Here is a 20,889-nt window from a genome sequence, read left to right as displayed (position 1 = left end):
CAAAATGCAACATGGATATAACCAGAACTTAATAAACACCTAGGATTTGAAGTTGGAGACATCTGGTGTTTTGCAGCCCAAATTTCAGAATTAATAATATTTTTATACTCAGGGAGGTTTTTTTTTTTTGATGCGGTGGTGAGACTAGTAGTGCGTTTGTGTCTGTTATTTGGAAGTGTAAAGAACAATCCTGACGCACAGTTTAAAGTACTGTATTCTTTAATGTCTTAAACATCAGTTATGTACATTGCTTATGTCAGACTACATAAATAAAAATCAGATTTTACCCAGAGGTACCAGAATCAGCAGGAAAAACATCTTCTGAAAATAAAGTTTGCCTTACCTCTCTATAATAAAAGGTCGTTGTTTCTCTGATTGCATTTTCTCATCATTGAAATATACTTTGAGTGTCTCTCCCTCTTTTTTGTCAGGTTTTTTTTTAAAGTTTCAAGACAACTGAGTGCCCGGATCTGCAAAGGAAGCTTTTGTAATGCAACCAAAACCTTCAGATCTAAGTGGACATTTTAGTCGCCTGCTCTTCCAAAGGTCAAGAAAGAAGTTAGCATCCTCACTCGAGAGATGATCCATTCTCAGATTTGCTGTGTGCCTCTTTAGAGTTATTGATTACATATTCTTCTAAAATGCACCATGTTATGTAAAATACTTGTACTTCACCCCCCTAAAAAAACAAAACAATTCCCCACGCGGTTAACTTGGTGCATTTGGATCTGGGTCAAGCAGGATTAACGTTCCATTTGGAGGCCTCTTATCTTATTTTGCTTCTTTTTGTACTCCACAGGAAACCCAGATTCAGTGTTTGCTGTCCAAGTTAATCATTGAGTGAGCCAGTGTGTTCATCAACACTCACGTAAGGATTCGGCTAACGGAAACATTCACAGCACAAATGAGGCATTTATTCCTCTAATCTAGTTTTCAGTTGTGAATATGTACAGCAGAGCCAAAAGTCTGGTATAGTCTACATTAGGGTGGCAGAGTAAAGTCTAAAAATTACTTGAAAGACAGCCATGAACCACAAATAAATATCATCCAATTAGCTGCTGAAATGTCTGACCTATAAAAAGGACAAGCCAAAGAAAGGAGAAAGAGTACTTTACATTTGCTTTTTCATAACAAGGTGGTCAGCCTGCTAAAGTCACATAAAGGAAGCGATGCTCATCTTTAAAATATATTCAGAGCACGTAAAAACTGAGCTCAAAGGGAGTTCAATCTTCCTCACAAACACTTAGATCAAATGAATCCCTGCAGAAAGCAACTCGCACCCATACAACTTAAAACAGCTACCATATGTGTGAGTCACAAAAGCACGAAAGATCCAACGGCTAAACAGCAAGTTTATTTTGGTTAGGATCAGAAACACAGATCATGTCCTGAGGGTCAAAGATGAAGAGGAGATATCAGAATCCCCCCCAACTGAAAAATGGCAATGATGGCTTGTGGTTTTTCCAAGAGAAGGTGGGGGGGGGGGGGAATGGTCGGGATGCATGGTGTCATACAATGTTCAGTGAATGACATTAGAAGGGAAGCAAGTTACTCTCCAACAGCAGAGAGCAGCATTGACCATTTCTACTGGCAAACTCCAACAACAAGGAGACTACGCATTACTAAAGCCACGTCCCCTATTTAGAGATTCTCCAGTCACTCAGTCTCGTTTCTATTCGATAAAACCTAGCTGTAGTTGAAATGAAAAACAAAAGGCACAATGATTTTCAACTCATTCTCGTCTTTAATATGCACAAGAGTTGAAAGCATCAGTGAGCCACCTTAAAGAGAAGAATTCAATCTAAAATTTATAAAAAGATACAAACAATCAGAGGCCAAAACGCTGTCTGTTGCTTTTCTCCTATTATTTTATTTAAAACAACTTTTCATTAGCAAGTAAAAATCTTGCAACAAACATAAGCTTGTATCCAATGCGGATACAAGGCAACGAAATTGTAAATCTTTAAAGTGGCTCGGTCTAGTCTGCTAGTTCATGACTGTACACCCTCTCTATAGTTTTGTTCAGTAATAAACAGCTAGTCCCAAAAAAACCAAAAACAAACAAACAAAAAAGCCTGGGCTGCTCATAACAAGCCCACTCAGTATTTAAAGCCCCAGTGTGACCCCCAGCCCCACCCCCCCAATCCCCACCCCAAACCCCAGCTCTGAACCCCTCTAAGTAGTTAGCAGCCAACCGGGGGGGTGGGATCATTAAGTCTTCCAGACCAGGGCTATGATTGGGATTAAAGTTTGACACATTTACCCCAAGCCTGCACATTAACCAGGACACGGGATGGTACATTTTAAACAGCCCGTCACCACTACAGAGAGAGGAGGAAAAAACAAAACAAAACCAACCTGTTCCAATTTATCAGCATGTCATCACAATACATATGCAAGTCGAAAGTAAAAACAATAAAAGAAATATTGCTTCAAAAAGGAGAAAAAAAAATAAAAAAATTAAAATAGAGACCCTCCCCAGCCATCTTTGACAGTTATCGTCCATCCAATGACTGTCAGCTGCAGCAGCTTTGTACAGGCTTTATGTAAATATATATTCATTAGACGGCAAGGAGAGATACACATCATGTTTTTGTACAGTTATTCAAATTGAGTGATGACATGTGACCTCTTTATCGAAAGTAGTTAAGTAATGTAAAGATCAGGACCTGCACTCGTTGTACAAGTCTAGTCTTCAGTGAGTGTAGGTCCTTTTTGTCGTTTCTGCAGTCAGACATCGTTATGCCTCTCAGACGTGTGCATAAGACTGAAGAAAACCTAAAAAATAAAATAGTAATACAAAGGAAGCTCCACAGACCCAACCAGTAGAAGCGGAAACATGAAACCAATTTGTCTGTAGCGAAATTTAAAAAAAGGTCATATTGCAATTAGGATGATTTTAGCTTTAAGTTGTTTTCTTTCTTTTCGTTAAACCCCCTCCCTCCATTCAGAGTTTCACATTACAGGGGAATCCCGAGCAAATAGTTTACTGAATCCCAGGACGTGGCTGAGCTCAGAAGGAGGATGTCCTGTGGGTGGCGGGGGGAGATAAACGCTACAGCTGACGTGTTCCTCTTAAGTCTCTGTGCCTTCGCCCAAAGGTGATTCCTCCCGTGACAGGTATTCACATCCGTTAAAATAAAAATTTTGCCGCTTTGCTTAATCAGTAGCAGGCAATTAGCAGGTCTTAACAGTTGTATTGGGGGAAAAAAAAAAAAAAAATTATGGCATTTTCTTCACATTTTTGATTTTTTTTAAAACGAACAGTAAGTTTGATAATTCAACAGAGGTCACATTAAAAAAGTGACGCCATTGAGTCAGAAGTCCTGTCAGTCAGTTTGCCACGGAGTCCTCTTGTTGCCTTAGAGCCCTTTCGCCCCTCCACCTGCCCAAGGACTCTCCTGGGAGGGCAGTGGGGGTCCGTGGTTAATCATGGCTTAGCTCTGGGATTAACTCTTTAAACTGGGCGAGAGAGAGGATATTGGTGTGCCCTGGCTATCAGGAATCAGTGTCACGAAATGTATTAATGTATGTACTTGTAGTATGTCAGTGTGCATGGGTGAAGTAACACTAGAGGACAATCCAGGGAAGGGGAAAGCACAAAATAAAGCACAAACAAACAGCAGTATTTCTTCCCCATGAGTGATATGATGGCTTCTAACTGAAGTATGCACACAAATTCTTCTAAGTGTCAAAAAAAAAAAAGTGCGTGTATATGCATGCGTGTTCATGTGTCTGAAAATGTGCTTATGTTTTTCCGTCTTTGTGAGAACTTGACATTTGGCAATTGAATCTTTCCGTGAAGGCTTTTCCTTCCTTCTGGTTTCCTTTCTGTGTGACATTTTAGAAGCACTAGCAGAAAATACTGACAATCTTCCTGATGCAGGTTGCCAGATGGTGAATATGCCTGTTGGATAACAAGGACTCCTATGAAGGGTTGCAGTGTTCTGTGAACGATGACCATTTAAAAGAAGAAAAAAATAATAATAATCAAAAACACCCCATAGTGCAGAGATGGGGGTGGGTAAACCCTTCAGTGGTGAGTTTCCATGTTGACGTGATGCTAAGTATATCCTTCTGTACCAGGTTGCCAGATTGGAGGAGAGATGGATGAATGTCTGGGGTGATTACAGAGTACCCGTGCAACTGGTTGAACCAAACATCCTGGTTTTTAGAAATTAAACTCCTTTGTTTGCATGTTGGAAGCTGGATCAAAATTGAAGGTTCCTCCTTGAGTAGTTTCAGGAATCAAGCTAGGATCTTCATCAATCTGAAAAAAAAGAACAAACATTGTAAGATCGAATGCTAGAGTAAGACATTGCCCAAAAAGGAAAACAAATCCAAAATAACAGAAAGTGAGACGCATGGTGGCGGTTAACTCACATCGTCTCCTGAAAAGTACTGATCAATAATCTCAAAGGCTAGTTTGTAGATATCCTCATTCTCATGCTGCTGCAAATTTTCTATCTTCTCCAAACCTGAAAAAGACAAAACAACAGTTTTAGAAACAAACATTGTAAAAAACTTCAGTAAGATAAACAATCCAATTACACCAAGTTTCTAAGAGGGTACAAGGAAACCATCAAACACAGACCTCCACACTCCTCTATGATCTCAGCAATAGTACTGGCTTCATCTCCTGCCATGATGAGAATATTTTTCAGGCCATCCAGGACGACTTGCACCACCTGGGAGTCCTTCACGGACAGCAGGTTACAGAACGGAGGGATGACATTCTGCTCCACTAAGAACTCCACCTACACAAACCCACACATACACCACATCCATACTTGATTACAACATAGGTACATGGTTACAAGTGTGGAAAGTGCACTCACAGTGACCTTCATAACTTAAGTCAATGTTGTGTAGCTTCAGCCTACAATTATTATTTTTCTGCTTCTTGAAAGAAACAATGAGGCAAACATTTCCTACTGCAGTGAAAAAATGCAGTTTTTTTGTTTTTTTTTTTTCATTAAAACAACATACACCCATTTCACTGTAGCAAATCTTTTTAAACCAAGTACAAAAAAAATCTTGTCTGGTCCACAAGCCAAGCTCACCTGGTCTTTCCTCCCACTGATGGTGAGGTTGCTGATGGCCCATGCTGCCTCCTTCTGAGTGCCAAAATCACCCTGTAGAGAGCCAGGCTGTCACCAAAATGTACTACACAGCAAATTGTCAAAATACACACAATATGTAGGCCAAATATGCATTCAGTCTCCATGTCTTCTATCAGAAACTGTTCTGCTTTCTGGCTAGAAAATATAAAAAGGTGTCAGTGCAACTAAATGCCAAGATGAATTTATACATCGTGTGTCTGGTACCATGCGGGGACAGAACTGAACAGAAACTAGAGAAAATCTTGAGCTTCCCCCCCCCTTTCCTCCAATTTCTAACCACACACAAACCTTAGCCAGTTGGTGAATGATCATAGGAATCAGACCAGCATCAATCACAGCTTGGACTTGCTGCTGGTTCCCAGCTGTAATGTTGGACAGGAACCAGACTGCTTCCTGCAAACAGACCAATCACAAATGGTCAAAAAAAAAGACTGCATTCAGTGTATTATATAGAATGAATCTGCTTCAATAAAAAAATATTTTAACATTTCACCTAAATAATGGATTTTAAGTACAGATTAGTACCAGTTTAAATTACAACTCTCAAGCTTTGAGTGTAATTAAATAAAATAACTACATACAACAAAAAACTTGCTCCCGTTACATTATCTTTACAATAAATACTACTTTACTCTCCATTTACTTTCATGTAAAGCTATAAGAAACTAGAAGAAAAAGCATAATGAGCTTAAAGGCTGAGGATCTCATACCTTATTAATTTTTTCTTTAGGATGTGTGAGCAGGTTGGGGAAGTGTGACAGAACATCACAGTTGAGAACCACCTGTGTCTGCTCATCTGTCCCCGTCACAATGTTTCCCACTGCCCTCAGAGCTGCCGTCTGTAGTTTGTGAACAAAAGAGGAATACAACTTCAAATAAAAATTGGCTTCAGAGTGTGGACCGGGTGGGAGGACTGAATTAGTCTTACCTGAACTTTCACCTCCTGATGGCTGAGGAGAGGCACAAGAAATGGAACAACTCCAGAATCAATGACCATCTGAATCTGCTCGTTGCCTCCGTCCGTCAGATAGGACAAAGCCCACACTGTGTCTACTAGGATCTATACACAGAGTCAGAACACGTAAGAATTGAGACAGTTACTATACTGCTAGAACTGAAAAAACTAAGCACTAAATTTTGTCTTTATAATTTATGTACATTAGTAAACCAATAACTTGAGTAATCACAGCACAGCCTGATACTTACATTTATGTCGGTGTGATATATTAGCACACAGAGGGCAGGCAATATCTGTGGGGAAAGAAGTAGGTTGTGAGTGGGTTGGAAGTAGGCAAAGGAATAGATGAAGGTAAAAACAGGAGAAAAAAAACATCACAAGAGGAACAGCTGTCAAAACCAGACTTCAATTGTCAGCAAAAGCTTTCTAGTCAGAAGTTCCCCGGGGTGAAGAGGCTGATTTGGCTACTGAAAATGTGCTGTAAAAGCTCAGCGTGACTCAGCCTGCTGTGACAGAGTCAAATGCAAAGAAACTCAACCATCTGTATGGCACATGAGAGCTGGTACACACACGCACGCACGCACGCGCACACATACACATGCAGTCACACCCACCTCTTGCACAGTCTCCATGGGTGGTGGTGGATCCTTGTTGCGGCAGAGGTTAACAATGACCCAGGTAACATTACGGAGGAAGGTGATGGGGATTGATGGATTGATGAAAGAAAGCAGGGGCTTGACCACACCCAGAGAGATGACATAATCCCTGCACTGTGGCCCATCACCTGATTGTGCAAGGGGGCAGAGGTCAACAGAACTCTGGATGGTTGCTTCCAAGCAGTATTAAAATAAATAAAAACAAAATAAAAAAAACAAGCACATCTATCATAGAGGGACACTCACCTATAATGTTTCCTAAAGCCCACACAGCCTGTTCACATACGTTCTGATGAGGAGAGTGTAGCAGTCGCAAGAACAAGGGCACTGCATCTGCAAGCACAAAGATTAAACTATCAGATGTGCCCAGGGTGATGGACTGTTTATTTTGCCACCTTAAATGATCAGAATCTAGCAAGGGGGATAAAAACAAACAAACAAACAAAACATGAGTCCAAATGTCCACCACTTGTCTTGCAGAATGAGCCAACAGACTTTTGCCTTACGCACAGAAATGTGTTGAACTATCATTACATCTGCTCCAACTCTGCAACCATGCTGGACCACAATGGGTTAAGACACTTGTATTTCTATAGAGACTAACAGAGATGAAACTGACACAGACACCTGATTTGTTTAGGACTAACAGTTATTATGGAGGGGTGAGATGAATGGTCATTTTTCACATACACCCCTCATACAAGCAGGTCCTCTCCACTTTAGAGATGGTTCTGTATTATGAAGAAAGCTTTCAGCTATACTCCAAGTACTACATCTTCTAGACAATAGGCTTCTATGCTAATCGATACAGCTTTCTACAGGGGCACCGTAATGGCTCAGGTGTTAAATGACTATAAAAAAAAATAAATAAATAAAAAAAAATAGCTGTAACACATGGTGTAATGTGTTATGGCTATTAATGAAATGGTTTGGTAACTGGCTCTACGCACTCACTCTCAAAATGCTGAGGACCTGCACTCACTTCTGTTTCTTTATGGTCACAATCACAACTTGGTGATGTGAAATCCAGACATTTGCTTCAACTTACTACGGGAACATAAACATGCATGTGTTACAATCATTACAGTATGATGCTATGACACACTACATTGCCAAACGTATTTGCTCATCTGCCTTCACATGCATATGAACACGAGTGACATATCATTCCTGATACATAGGGTTTAAAATGATGTTAGCCCAGCCTTTGCAGCAATAACAGCTTCAACTCTTCTGGGAAGGCTTTTCACAAGGTTTAGGAGTGTGTTTATGGAATTTTTTTTTACCATTCTTCCAGAAACACATTTGTGAGGTCAGACACCGATGCTAGAGGAGAAGGCCTGGCTCACAGTCTCCACTGCGATTCAACCGAAAGGTGTTGTGTCAGTCTGAGATCAAGACACTGTGCAGCTCTTCCATGCCAAACTTGCTCATCCATGTCTTTATGGACCGTTCTTTGTGCACTTATGCGCAGTCGTTTCGGAACAGGAAGAGGCTGCCCCCAAACTGTTCCCACAGAGTTGGAAGCATGAAATTGTCCAAATTGTCTTGGAATGCTGACGCATTAAAAGTGCCTTTCGCTATAACAAATCCTAAAACACAGCCCCACACAATAATCCACTAACCCACTACACTTTACCATTGACACAGTGCAGTCACACAAGTACGGTTCTCCTGGCAACTGGCAAACCCAGACTTATCTATCGGATGCCAAATGGAGAACAGTGATTTATTGCTCCAGAGAACACGTCTCCACTGTTCTAGAGTCAGTGGTGGTGTGCTTTACACCACTGCATCCAAATCTTTGCACTGCAATTGGTGATGTAAGGCTTGGATGCAACTGCTAGGCCAGGGAAATGGATTCCATGAAGCTCTTTCTACACACTGTTCTTGAGCTAAAGGTGATGTAAAGTTTAGAGGTCTGTAGTAACTGACTGCAGAAAGTTGGCGACCTCTGTGCAGACCATCATGTGTCTACCACTTTTTGGCCGAGTTGCTGTTGTTTCTGTCATTCCCAGTAGCTTCCACGTTGTTATAATGCCACTAACAGTCAACTGTGGAATATTTAATAGCAAGAAAATTTCACAAGTGGACTTGCTGCACTGGGTACATCCTATTATGGTACCAAACTGGAATTTACTGAGCTCTTGAGAGCAACCCATTCTTTCACAAATGTTTGTAGAAGCAGCCTGCATGCCTAGGTGCTTGATTTTATACACATTAACATTGATGCAATTGGCACACCTGAATTGAATGACTGAGTGAATACTTTTGGCAATAGTGTACATTATATTGTGTGACACACTATTCCAATCCAACACTCCATTTGGTGCTTAACTGAACTCTCAAATGTACAAAAAAATAAAAGGATGATTGTGGGATCTGTATAAAATGTGTGTCATATAGATGTTGGCACTCAAAATGCCTTGGCAGTGTTTATGCAAATTTTGTCAAGATTGGCCCACTCATATAGAGAAAGTGGAAGTGCAATGCAAATATATACATACGCTACAACCATTATAGTTTGATTCATTCGATGCACTGGCTGGACCATAAAGAAACCTTTTGTCTAAACCAATTTGTTCATGATCTTCAAAATTTACAAATTTATCATTAAAATATGTTAGACCGATAGCAAGTGAGCACAAAGCTTTCCCAGCAACAGAAAGGGATGCTGTGTCTTTTTTTTTTTTTTTTTTTAAATGCCAACATGATTAAATGTGCCATGTAGACGTCTAAGCATAAATTACCCCTCATTATAACTCTCAGCAAACATGCATGTGTTTAATATGGGGCTTTCCATAATTTCAAACTAAGTTGTTCCACATCTCTAACAGCCATCTTATCTTTTGAATATTAAACATGGTTTTAGCTATAGAGTCATGTTAGTTTTATTAGATAACCATGTTTTACTTTGAGGCAGAAAAAAAAAAAAAGCATTATCTCAAGAACTAACTAAGCCTTACTGGGTGAAAAAATAAATAAATATGCTTGCTTGGCAAATTGCAGACAGAATATAAACACAGACTGAAGGGGTAACACAGGGGAACATGAACCGTGGGGTCAGCTTACTGGATTTAACCACAGCCTGGGTCTGTGCTGACGTCCCAGAGGCAATGTTGGTCAGAGCCCAAGCTGCCTCAAACTGAAGCGACGGGCTGTAAGACAGAGGGAAAACAAAACCAGTTAGAAAACAAAGTAAGCTCATTTATTCTGCAGCAGACGAGACAGAATGGAAGGAGCAGGGATTAATAATATCCATGTGCAATCCCCCCCACTTGCCATTTCAAATTCTTAACATATTTGTTTTGGGCCTTCTTGAACTAATTAGAGCAAAACATGCTTTAACCAAACTGTGGTGCTCATTTAGAGAACCGAGTTTTCAATGGCTGGCTTTTCAAGAAAAAGATAACTACAACAGCAGAATTAATACAGGTAGTCCAAAATCTTGTGACAGATAACAAATCTGACACCAGAAAGGTCTAGAAACTGTATCATTCAGTTTAACTGCACTCAAAATGGAGAACCATCATTAAAATGAGTTTAGGAAAACTGATGCAACACAAAATAAAAATCACACACATAAAAGTGATTCTCACGCCACCCACCAGCCAAATGCTAGCTAATTGTAACAAAGGATGGTAATTCCGTCTTCCCAAAGAAATGTTTCATCAGACAACCTGCCATGATCTGAAGTTTCTAAGTTTCACCTTCTGGGATTTAAAAGAATAAAACAGCTTCTTTTTGGGAGGTATCCAGTTGTGAAGAGACCCGCTTTATTTCCTGCCCTGCCAGGCATTCACAGATAATTTATAGACCTCCAAAGGATAGGTTGTCCATTTTTAATTGGCAGAGGTTTTCATGCTGTAAATTCTATTGTGAGGCTTTACATCAAGCTGAGCTGGCTTGGGTTTCTGCCACAGCGCTATGGCAACATATTAAGGGCTGCCCTGAATACGATTTTTGGGTTCAGGAGCTTCAATAGTAATCAGCAGTGAATATTTTAAGGGTACTGCTGCTAGTGCCACTCACTGAAAACAACATACACAAAGCAGTGCTGTGTCTGCCATCCGAGAGCAAAAGCTTGTCATTGTAGTGCAGCACTATTGAGCGTTTATTCCCTAATTACTTGTTTGGCACTTTTGGGGAAGAGGGGGGAAAAAAAAGAAAAAGAAAAAAAAGGGGGTGTTTAAAGCTGCTAAATATAGCCACAGCATTGGCAACAATTAGGTGAAGTGAAGTGTGATGATCGCTGGCGTGGGGAGGAGTGGAGAGGGGTAAAAAACCCCAAACCCCCCTATCAACTAGTTTAATAGTCCAGTCCTGATGTACAAATATCTAATAATGTCAACATGATGCTATCAGCTGTTAGTTGCCATGGTAAAATCTTTACAATTACTTCCTTACAAGCTCTTTCACTCGAGTTTTTCATTCCTGCCCCCCCCCCTCAGTGAACACAAGGTCCTGGGAATTGGGGAACTCCGAGAGACAGGAATGTTGATATATTTGGCTTGGTTTGTACTGAGAGGACGAGCCAGCTGCCCTGCATGCCTCCACACACTCTAACGTGTGGACACAGTGGGAAACACTCTCATGCACACAATGATTCTACTGCAGCAGAGAAATGATGCAGCAGGATCAGTAATAAAAGTTATTACATTAACAAAAAGCTAAACAAAATAATAATTTTAAAAAACTTTAATAAAAAAGTACTACTTAGGAAGCACACTTACTTGTCATCCCTTTCCAGGCATTTGACTAAAATAGGCAGGATCCCAGATTTTATCAAATCATCAATGGGAGGATTTCTGTCACTTGAGAGCAGTTTTCTAAAAAAAAATCGAATGCAAAAAAGTTAACACCAGAAAACACAAGGAAGAACTGGTATTTATACAAAAGTGTTTCATCAGCTACTCACCTGGCTGCCTGTACAGCACTGAGCTGTACAACCGCATTATCGCTGGTAGCGTTCTGCAGTGAACAAGAGCCATAACAGACATCAGCATAACTAGCCAAAAGTTAAGGTGGCACTGCTGGTACATTTGGGAAAGGATTCAATATTTGTTAAAAGGCGTGAACGAGATAAACGTACCTGTAGAATGGCATCGAGCGTAACATTTTGCTAAGCAAAGAGAAAATGAAGAATATTAGCAATGTCGTAATTTGCTAAGAACATGCAATCAATAGCAAGTGAAGAGCTAACGCTACACATTGTCACTATGGTGCATTTTATTCGTTATTCGGGGTTAATATAACAAACTAACTAACTTCATTAAATTTACTAGACTGGACAGGAAATCCAAAGTGTGGGATCATTTTGAGAGGAAAGACTCCAAAAAGATGAACATTGCAGACCAACTGCAAAGATGGCTCATCATGTGAAGACAAAAACTAGCCATTTGCATTAACGCTGCATAGCCTACTTGCTGTTTGTTGTGACACATTCAGAATCACTACAGATTTTGCTCGTATTGTTAAACAGTTGGCTTGGTTGTGAGATTTACATTTTACAAAGTAGTGCATTACAATTTTGTATTTCTTGTTACTGCAACACATTCTTTCTCTGCCTCACAAGTCAAATAATAAACTGGTATTGTAAATATGCACCTGCTAGTTCATTAGGGAGCACCTCTAGTGCACATATGTGAAATTCCTGGTTGCTTTCAGATTATACTGATGAAGACAAAAAAAAAAAAAAAAAAAAAAAAAAAAGCAGAAAGCTGCACATTCGACCTTTATATCAGACTACCTTTGTTTCTGACAATCCAAAGGGGTAAACGGTTCTTCTGGGCTTTGGTATGGGGTGAATGAAATGTTTTATACCCAACTACAAGACTTTAAACAATGTTGCAAAATTCTTGCAATTACAGTGAGTCAAAGTCTGTACTGAGATTTTATAAGACTGGGATCTTCTATGGCATTAGTCACTGTTAAGTCTTAATGTGATGAACCCTCCCTGCTTTTGACACCTAGTGTTCAGGCTTCTGGCAAGATATTACACAATGTCATGCTTTTTATTTTTCATCCTCCCCTGGTTGTATGAGAACTATGCAGGCTGAATAATAATAATTAAAAAAAAAATTAAGTGGGGTTCCTCTCAGTATCACCTGGCATACTAATTAACAACCTCGTCATCTAAAAAGATGAGAGATTAAAGTTGTTTTTGTTTTGTTTTTTTAACTGGAATCCTATTGACACATCCCATACGCGGTACATTGCCCACCTTTTTAACCCTTCTGACCTGATATCCATATAGTCCGGTTTCGCTACATCTCGCTCACTCAAATCAAACCCACCACACACCCACACTTACCCCTTTGAAGTCTGAGTCGACATCAGAGTCCTCCAGACTCTCCTCCTGCGGGACATTTCTCTTCTTCAGTAAATGTTCGTCTCGTTTGTTCTGACAAGAGGAAAAAGACAAGAAGACCAATGAGAGGAGGAGATGAAAGTATTCATTAATGCATTCATGAATTCTTAAACCAACAGTGAGTCTAGGCAGAGCGTTTTTCTCTTTGCCAAACTTTTTCATTTTCTGCAGGATATCCAGCATGCCAGATGAAAAGAATCCCGTATCATAGGGGTTAATCCAGAAAAGAATGCCTGCAGGAGAACCCACAAAGCAAACAGACGCTGAACCTTTACCCTTTAACCCTCAACACACTCGGCGTCCCCATCAAACGTTTTCATTTGGTATCAATCTACAGGACATGCGACTCAGTGGTAGGAGGAGATTCCCTTGCCCTACATTCCAGCTCAGAGTGCCGATGTGCGTCACTGATGACTAATCAGCTAGTGCAGTGCTTCTTGTTCCTCTGATCCAAATGGAATGTACCAGACTTGAGACCACCTCAGCAGTAATATTTTATGTTTCAACATCCCCAGCTACTGAAGGCTGTGCTGCTTTATGCATTGGTTTACCAACATTCTCCGACTCTCCCTGAAAGCACAATGCCACAGTTTACCACGTGTTAATTTGAATTTCAAGTTTAGGTCTTATACATCTTATATGCTTCTTTTTCTAAGTGTGGTGATTATATATGGCAACTGTCTTAATAGTGTTCAGTTGTTCAATGCTGTGTTGCTAAGAACAGATTTTTATAGAAATGTTACTTGGAAACAGTCAATATAAATTTCTCTCACTTTACACTAAATTAGAGTAGAGTCACTTTCACCTTCCACTAACCAGATACCCCTCCAATATGGGGAGACTGGGAACTACAAAAACACAGGGACAGTGTGTCAATTTCACACACGTGGTTAAAATGAACATGACATGAACAAAAACATGCTTCTGGATTTCTTGCAGGTTCTACAGAACCCCATTTACCCTAACCAACTGGCCTAGGGTCAGTTTAAAAATAAATAAGCAATCAATATTTTCACATTAAAATACCAATAAAGGTCCTCTATCAAACCACATATGCAAAGTTTAAATGTGAAGAAAATGTTTCTAGCTCCACTCACCAACTTCTGGTTTGTTTTACACAACGACAAACACAGCTAAACTAAATAAAGAAGAAAATAAAATAAAGTTCTCTATTTGCAGACATTAATTTGGAGCTTTAAATATGGCAGACTTCCTGTACACTTTGCTCAAGCTGAGAGCAGGCAGCCTCCCTCTTGCAACATGCAGGTGATTCTAAAGAGCGGCACAGCATTTACTCCACTACATTTATCTTAAAGCTTTAGTTTTTTGTTTTGCTTTTTTAACATGAAATATACAGTCCTGCACAAGAGTCTTGAGCTTTACAAAAGGAAAGAAAGCAGAAATTAATCCAAATTTGAAATTTATAGTTCAAATGACTGTCAATTTAAGGCATTTGAAAACCACGGTGCAGCCACCATCATGGTTTGGGGCTCCATCTTAGCCAGTGGTGTTGGAGGTGTTCGCAAAATTGGTGGAATTATGAACAGAGAAAAGTACCATAAAATTTTAATCCATCATGTAAAACCATCTGGAGAGAGTCTGCATGACAAACCCAAACACGCTGCAAAAAGCACACCTGGGTGGGGGGTGGGGAAACAAACATACACATAAAAACAACAACAAAAATACAAAAATGACTCTTTCAAAGCAACAGTATTGAAACTGTGTGGGATCATTTAAATAAATAAAAAGGAAAAGAAAAAAGCAGGCAACATCCAACGAGCTTTAAATGGTGGTCATACAAAATATTGACGTCCAAGGTCATTAGAATTTGACTCATATTCTGTATGTTTCCATGCATATTTGCACAAGTTTCAATAAATTATTCCACCTACTTCCCATTTTCCTAGCAAGTCGACCATTAAAACCTGCTATATTCCTCACCAAGCTAGCAGTGGCAATAAATTGAAATCAGCTTCCAACTACATAAAAGTGAGAACAGGCTCTGACACATCAGTAAGCTTAAAAGAAAGTTTCTAAGAAGTGGTTTCACTTGGGATTTGGTTTCCCTGCTGTAAAGACTGAACTGTTGGTAAACAGCTCAAATTTTTAAGAGCCACAATTTCAATTAAAGACAAATTTCAAAGTCTCAATGCAGATCATACAGATCTTGTTTCTGATCTAAAGCTTCTTGAGGACCGGCTTCCAGTCATTTAAAATCATAAAATCTGACTATAAAATATCTACAAATGACTTTGTCCTCATGGTGTTAATTGCAGGATCTGTAAGGAATATCTATCTGGCACTTTAAAGTGTCCACAAAGGCTACATTTGTAGAAATCTACATAAGAAACAACTTGTGCAACAAAAACAATGATTCTTCTCAAACATGTTAAAAAGTTTATATATATAAAAAAAAAAAACAGATGCAAATTTGGGATTACTAACTAACTAATCTGTTAACTCAAATTAACAGATTAGGGGCCCACTGTTGGAATGGCTTCAACAACATAACCTAAATGGATTCTAGTTCTTGTATATATAGAACAGCCAGGGAGTTGTCTAAGATCCCCCCAAAAAAAAAACAAAAAACAAAAAAAACAAAACAAAAAATAAAAAAGAAAACACCCATACTAGAGCAATGCCAATAGATTCACATACAGAAAAACATGATACAAGCTGCAGCACATCACTTGTGATCGGGTAGAAAAGGTATTGTTGAGACACGCAGACTTTTCAGTGAACTCATTTACATGTGTTCACTGATGAAGCCACAACAGAGAGCAGAATGAATGCAATACTTCTTTTCAGTTAAGATCAGTTAACTGAATCACATCTCTTAATGACTCCACACCCTAAAGAAGCAGCACAATTAGTTGAAAATATTACCCAGCAAATGAAAAGTGATGCTATACCTAGAGGTTAACGATTGGGCCAATCCTTGAAATACCCCCAAAAATATGGATTCAAAACTAAACATACTAGCAATGAATAAACTGATTCGGTAAAGTGGATTTAAAAAAAAAAAAAAAAAAAAAAAAAAAAAAATCAGTTTGCATTTTAATAACATCATACTGATTTCCTTTTGTGGTGCAGGAGAAAATAAATACCCAAATGACACCTTATGAACGGAGGGAGAGGGGATCTACCTCCCCTTCATATGTTAAGCTAACACTCAATGCAGACAGGAAAGGAAGAAAAAACAATTAAGGTTATTTTTGCCCTTTCAATGTAATCTCCGTATTTAAGTTGATCAAATAAACTTTAATCCAGAACCATTTGTTGTTGCCGTTTTACATAATTTAGCAACACAAAGTAGAAATTGAATATATTCTGAAGCCTCTGGTACTTTTGTTGCACTGGCGCACACTGCATTCAATTAAGATCCTATTTTACTGCAAAAATACATTTGCAGATGGCATAACAATTATCAGAAGTAATCCCAGTCCTTTTTGAGTATGCAAATCTCTTGGCAGAACCACCTGAAGCAGACCTACAGTGCAGATCATCTTCTATTAACAGCATCAGGATGTTCACTGTGCTCTACAAAATATAAATATAGAAGTTTCATAAGCTACATTTATTAATACAGCTATTCAGCTCTGTTTTTCAGTTGCCCGTCTCACATCTCTGACAGAACACACAGAATCCTATTTTAATCAATCCAGCTGTGTTAATTAACGGCATAATGGCTTGTAATTTACTCAGTCTACACACCCGGATGTGCATCTAACCACAGTGATTGTGTACTGGACAAGGGCAAGCATGCTATAGCTCAATCATGTGCCTGAATGCTTCTTAGGCAGACAGATGGCGCAGAGAATCTGCTGCTACTTTTTGGTTAAAGCACTGCTAAAGCTAAACCCTCAGTCTATGCAATTTCAGGTTGCAAAGGCAGATTTCTTCCCAAATGTCCCAAGCGTTTGTAGAAACTCTTAATGTGAAACATCCATATGAAGCATGTTAAAGCCCAATACGCCCAAATCCATTGGTTGAAAAACAGAAAAAGGTTTGCAATACTTGTGTGTGTAGATGAATGGGGCATTGTTTCTCACCTTTCTCAACTCAACTGTCACTTCATTTCGATGTCTTCTCATAGTCTGCAATGAAAACAAACACAACAGGAAATGAGAAATTTCCCCCCCACTTTTTTTGAGAAATCATGTCATTTACTATGGTTAGAAAATAGAAACTGTAGCCTTTTACGCCAAGTGATTTAATGGATATACATTTTAAAAAAAAACCAAAAAAAAACAACACTAGTCAAAAACAGGTGACACAAAATTGATGACAAACCAAGATTCTGTATCTCACAAAAGGCAACCATCACCAATCCAACTGAAAGTGAAATCATAATAAAACAACTCAGAAAGAGAGTAACTAATTGCTGTATTTGTGCGTCTGCTGGGTTTCCAATTCATCCAGAACAGTTTGAGATGGTCTCAGATCTTGTGACTATTTGAAGAGGTTCATGTTGCTTTCCTAAATAGCCTCTTACGTAATTTGGGAAAGTCATAACTTGGGAGGCTGCAGAGCAGAGGTGTCTCCCAACCGTGGCAAAACAACAATAACGACGCGTACGCTGAAAAATGTTTTCCTTTGCCGAGATGAAAAGTAGCCGCCCAGCCTGACTATCAAGAGAAATTAAACTAGACCAAAACATTTAAACTGATTCATTGCTGAAATTCTGATTGTTTGATGGACCTAAAAGATTTAAAAGTTCCTACAATACTGGTACAACAATTATGTTTAAATAAAATTAAAATTGATGAGGGCACACAGGTGCTACCAGACACACCAAAAGAGGAGGAAAAAACAACTCTTTTCAGATTTGTTACTGGGAGTCAAAAAAACAAAACAAAAAACAACCTGTCCAATAGCCACACTGTGTATGATGTGCAGTAAAACAAAAGGAGGGTTTTATGGCCTGTAGCAGCGAGACTTTACTGCTTTGCAATTCATTGCTGTTCCAAATGGTGTCAGACATGAAGAGCAATCTGTTATGCCTGACCTAAATAAATAAAACCCCAAACTGGCTTTTTTCCCCCCCCTCTGCTGTAGTCTGAGTCATCCGTTTACAAAAACTCAAATTCACGCCGAGACTCTTAAGAGGACCCAGGTCAAACAATTTGTCAAAAATAGCATCCGGAATTCACTTGGCACAAATCTGCCTGTCATAGTAGCCATGTGCTTGTCAAAGTGACTCTGAGTTTCAAAACAACCACCCAAAGGTCTTCAATCTGTGTTTTTAGAAACTGGAGTTTTTCTGGAAACTGGTGGCTTTTGAAAGGCCATTTCCAGACATACCTTTGTTTGAGGATTATCACAGGATTACCAATAGATCAGAACAACCCAGCACAAGTGTGTCTTTGTTGGTGAATGCCATGGCTGAGCGTTGTTTTCTGATGAAACCCAAAAAAAATAACATATGTAATCTTAAAAAAAAAAAAAAAAGTCTAGATATCTGGTACTTCATTACAGCCTTTGGTCCCAGCTTCCTTTATCTTGACTTCTCTGAACCCAGCCTTTACCCAAATGGTTTGGTAATCATGTCAATGAGCATTGCAGTCAAATGCTGTCAGAGAAATTTATAATTAGACTCGTTAGATGAATGATGCTGCAAAATGCCCAGCGTAGATTTGCCAGCTGTGCACACAGACTACTGATGGCGCTTTCTAGAATGAGTCTTAGCAGCGAATCTGATATGAATGTCCTCACCATTTATTCTGTAACAGCACTGTTTATTAGGAAATATATCTAAGATTAACTTAAGAAATTTCATAAAAAACCGCAGTGTCAGAAAAAGTTATTATTAACAGCAATGCAAGCTTAATGTTGTGCCTAAAGTGACTCTCCTCACTTCATCGTGGTGTTGTAGCAATTTCAGTGTAGTTTGCTTTTCTGATTGAAAATGTACCGTAAAGCTAAGGTCACCGCATCACTACCTTTCAGCTAACCATTTAGTGGCTTAGTTAGCAGCCTTCTTCAGCCGCCTCACCTGGCATCGCATGCTAGTCATTTGCTTGACATTAGCAAGCTAACAAGGAGGGGCAATATTTGGTTAGGGTGGATGTGGAACAGACATTTAATTACACACGCACTTTCTTTTTGCTTAATATGGCAATTGTGTGAGACAGCCGCGAGTTAAAACGGGTGTCATTTGAGTTCAGCTGGCTGTAAAACAGAGCGAACATCAGGATTACGGAGCCGGGAGGGCCCAGCCTTGCTTGTGACCGGTGTCTCTGCAAGTAGCTAGTCAACGCTAGCTGGCACTGACAGCTACATCGTCTGCCTTTAATTCCCCCAGTTCCAACGATTCAAATAGAACACAGTTTGTCGTTCACAAACATTACAGTATTTGCAAGCCACTGGTACGCACTTGATAGCTATCACCACCTTTGGTTCATTACGAGGAATTTTACCGGTAGCAAGATAGCACCTTTGATGGCGAACTCCTCTCGATAGCTCGCATTAGCCAGCTAGCTTGCTAACTAGCAGGCTGGCTGGCTGGCAGGGAGCTTTGCCGGGGCCAGGCTCCCCACGGAGGCCCAAAGACTGTCGTTTTCTACATAAATCTAATTTGAGTCGTGCTACGAAGACTAGCGTTTATATGTCAGCTCACCTCGACATCACGCCCCTTGTTTTTAAAGCTCTTGATGCGGTGGTTTTCTAAGCCGGCGTTTTCTGCCATGGCTGTATGGGGTTTAGCTGTTACTCCGGCTTTCGGGATCTCCTCCGTGAAAGACGAGGCACGGCAGCTCCTGCGCCGCTGCTGGCTCCGAAGAGAGGGAGGAGTACGTAACAGATCGCAGAGCGAGGGGAGGAGTTATTGCATACCTCCTGTCTGGGCTGCCCTGGTTTCCACGGCTTTCCTCGATGCAGTGACAATAAATTCACTTGCGATTTATTGCGCACGACGACGACTTTCGGACGTAAAAAAGCTGCGAAACCGCTACGTTAACAGCGAGGCAAATGAAAAATACTCAGCTTCATGATCTACAATCTCAAGACATGACAGTGGTCCAGAATGATGCCGCCAGACACAAAACTTTAATGAATCAACAATATTTGGTTTCATACAATAACATCATTAGTGCAAACAAGGACAAGCATTTGAAATATTTATTCGTCACACTTCAGCAGCGGATATGCGATATCTGTACATAACAACTCCACGTTTCTGATGTATCTCTAATCAGAGACGACCAGCACCAGCTCTGGAAATATTCAGATACTTAGAATACACACAATCTATATTTTTTAGGGTGAAAAAAGGGCTGCTCAAAGAAGTGATTTATATATATTAGTGTTTCCAATTTCAGAAATATGTCAGTCTCCAGCACCATCACCTCCTGGAATGTGCACCGATTTATTGTTTGTATTAATCTCCCTATCAACTCTAAATAATGCAGCGACATTAATCATAAAGGTGTTGCGGTACTTCCATGTTTTCATTGCGTGATAATTCAAAAAGCCAGCGTAATAGTTAATGTATTAGAATTATAGCTGACCCTTCATTGGGTCACTAACTTCTGCTGGCCAAAACAAAATACATATTATATCAAAAAAATAAGATGGCAAACTTTGATCTGGAAACCAAATAAATAAATACTAACATCAAAGGCTGAGATGTTAGTATGATATATATATATATATATATATAGCAATGTCAATAACACATGGCTTCTCATCCTCAAAAACAGTGAACATACCATTACATCCATTGTCTGTTATCTACACACATGTATTGTGGATTAAAGCAGCAACTGAAAGGTTTTCAAT

General features: G+C 39.6%; 1 protein-coding gene across 1 annotated transcript; it reads right to left on the bottom strand.

The window, feature by feature from the left end:
* Nucleotides 1-1,341: 1,341 nt before the first annotated feature.
* kpna3 (karyopherin alpha 3 (importin alpha 4)) lies at nt 1,342-20,707 on the bottom strand. Its single transcript, XM_005942176.3, has 17 exons — nt 19,730-20,707; nt 17,163-17,207; nt 13,051-13,140; nt 11,830-11,859; nt 11,656-11,708; nt 11,471-11,566; nt 9,810-9,895; nt 6,984-7,070; nt 6,696-6,865; nt 6,330-6,374; nt 6,052-6,183; nt 5,834-5,962; nt 5,412-5,516; nt 5,064-5,135; nt 4,595-4,757; nt 4,384-4,478; nt 1,342-4,270 (listed from the first exon to the last, which is right to left on the bottom strand). Exons 1-17 carry the CDS (start codon nt 19,796-19,798, stop codon nt 4,172-4,174), a joined length of 1,566 nt encoding a protein of 521 aa, XP_005942238.1. The 5' UTR covers nt 19,799-20,707; the 3' UTR covers nt 1,342-4,171.
* Between the last annotated feature and the right edge of the window lie 182 nt (nt 20,708-20,889).

This window comes from Haplochromis burtoni, unplaced genomic scaffold (assembly GCF_018398535.1).
Source record: "Haplochromis burtoni strain Fernald_Lab_line unplaced genomic scaffold, NCSU_Asbu1 Contig_333, whole genome shotgun sequence".
NCBI lineage: Eukaryota > Metazoa > Chordata > Actinopteri > Cichliformes > Cichlidae > Haplochromis > Haplochromis burtoni.
This window is presented reverse-complemented; position numbering and strand designations above follow the sequence as displayed.

Coding starts and splice junctions, on each gene's coding strand:
- kpna3 (XM_005942176.3), bottom strand. CDS start 19,798: ATGGCAGAAAACGCCGGCTTAGAAAACCACCGCATCAAGAGCTTTAAA. Junction 17,208..19,729: donor ACAAGGGGCGTGATGTCGAG/GTGAGCTGACAT, acceptor TTTTCATTGCAG/ACTATGAGAAGACATCGAAA. Junction 6,184..6,329: donor TATATCACACCGACATAAAT/GTAAGTATCAGG, acceptor CTCTGTGTATAG/ATCCTAGTAGACACAGTGTG.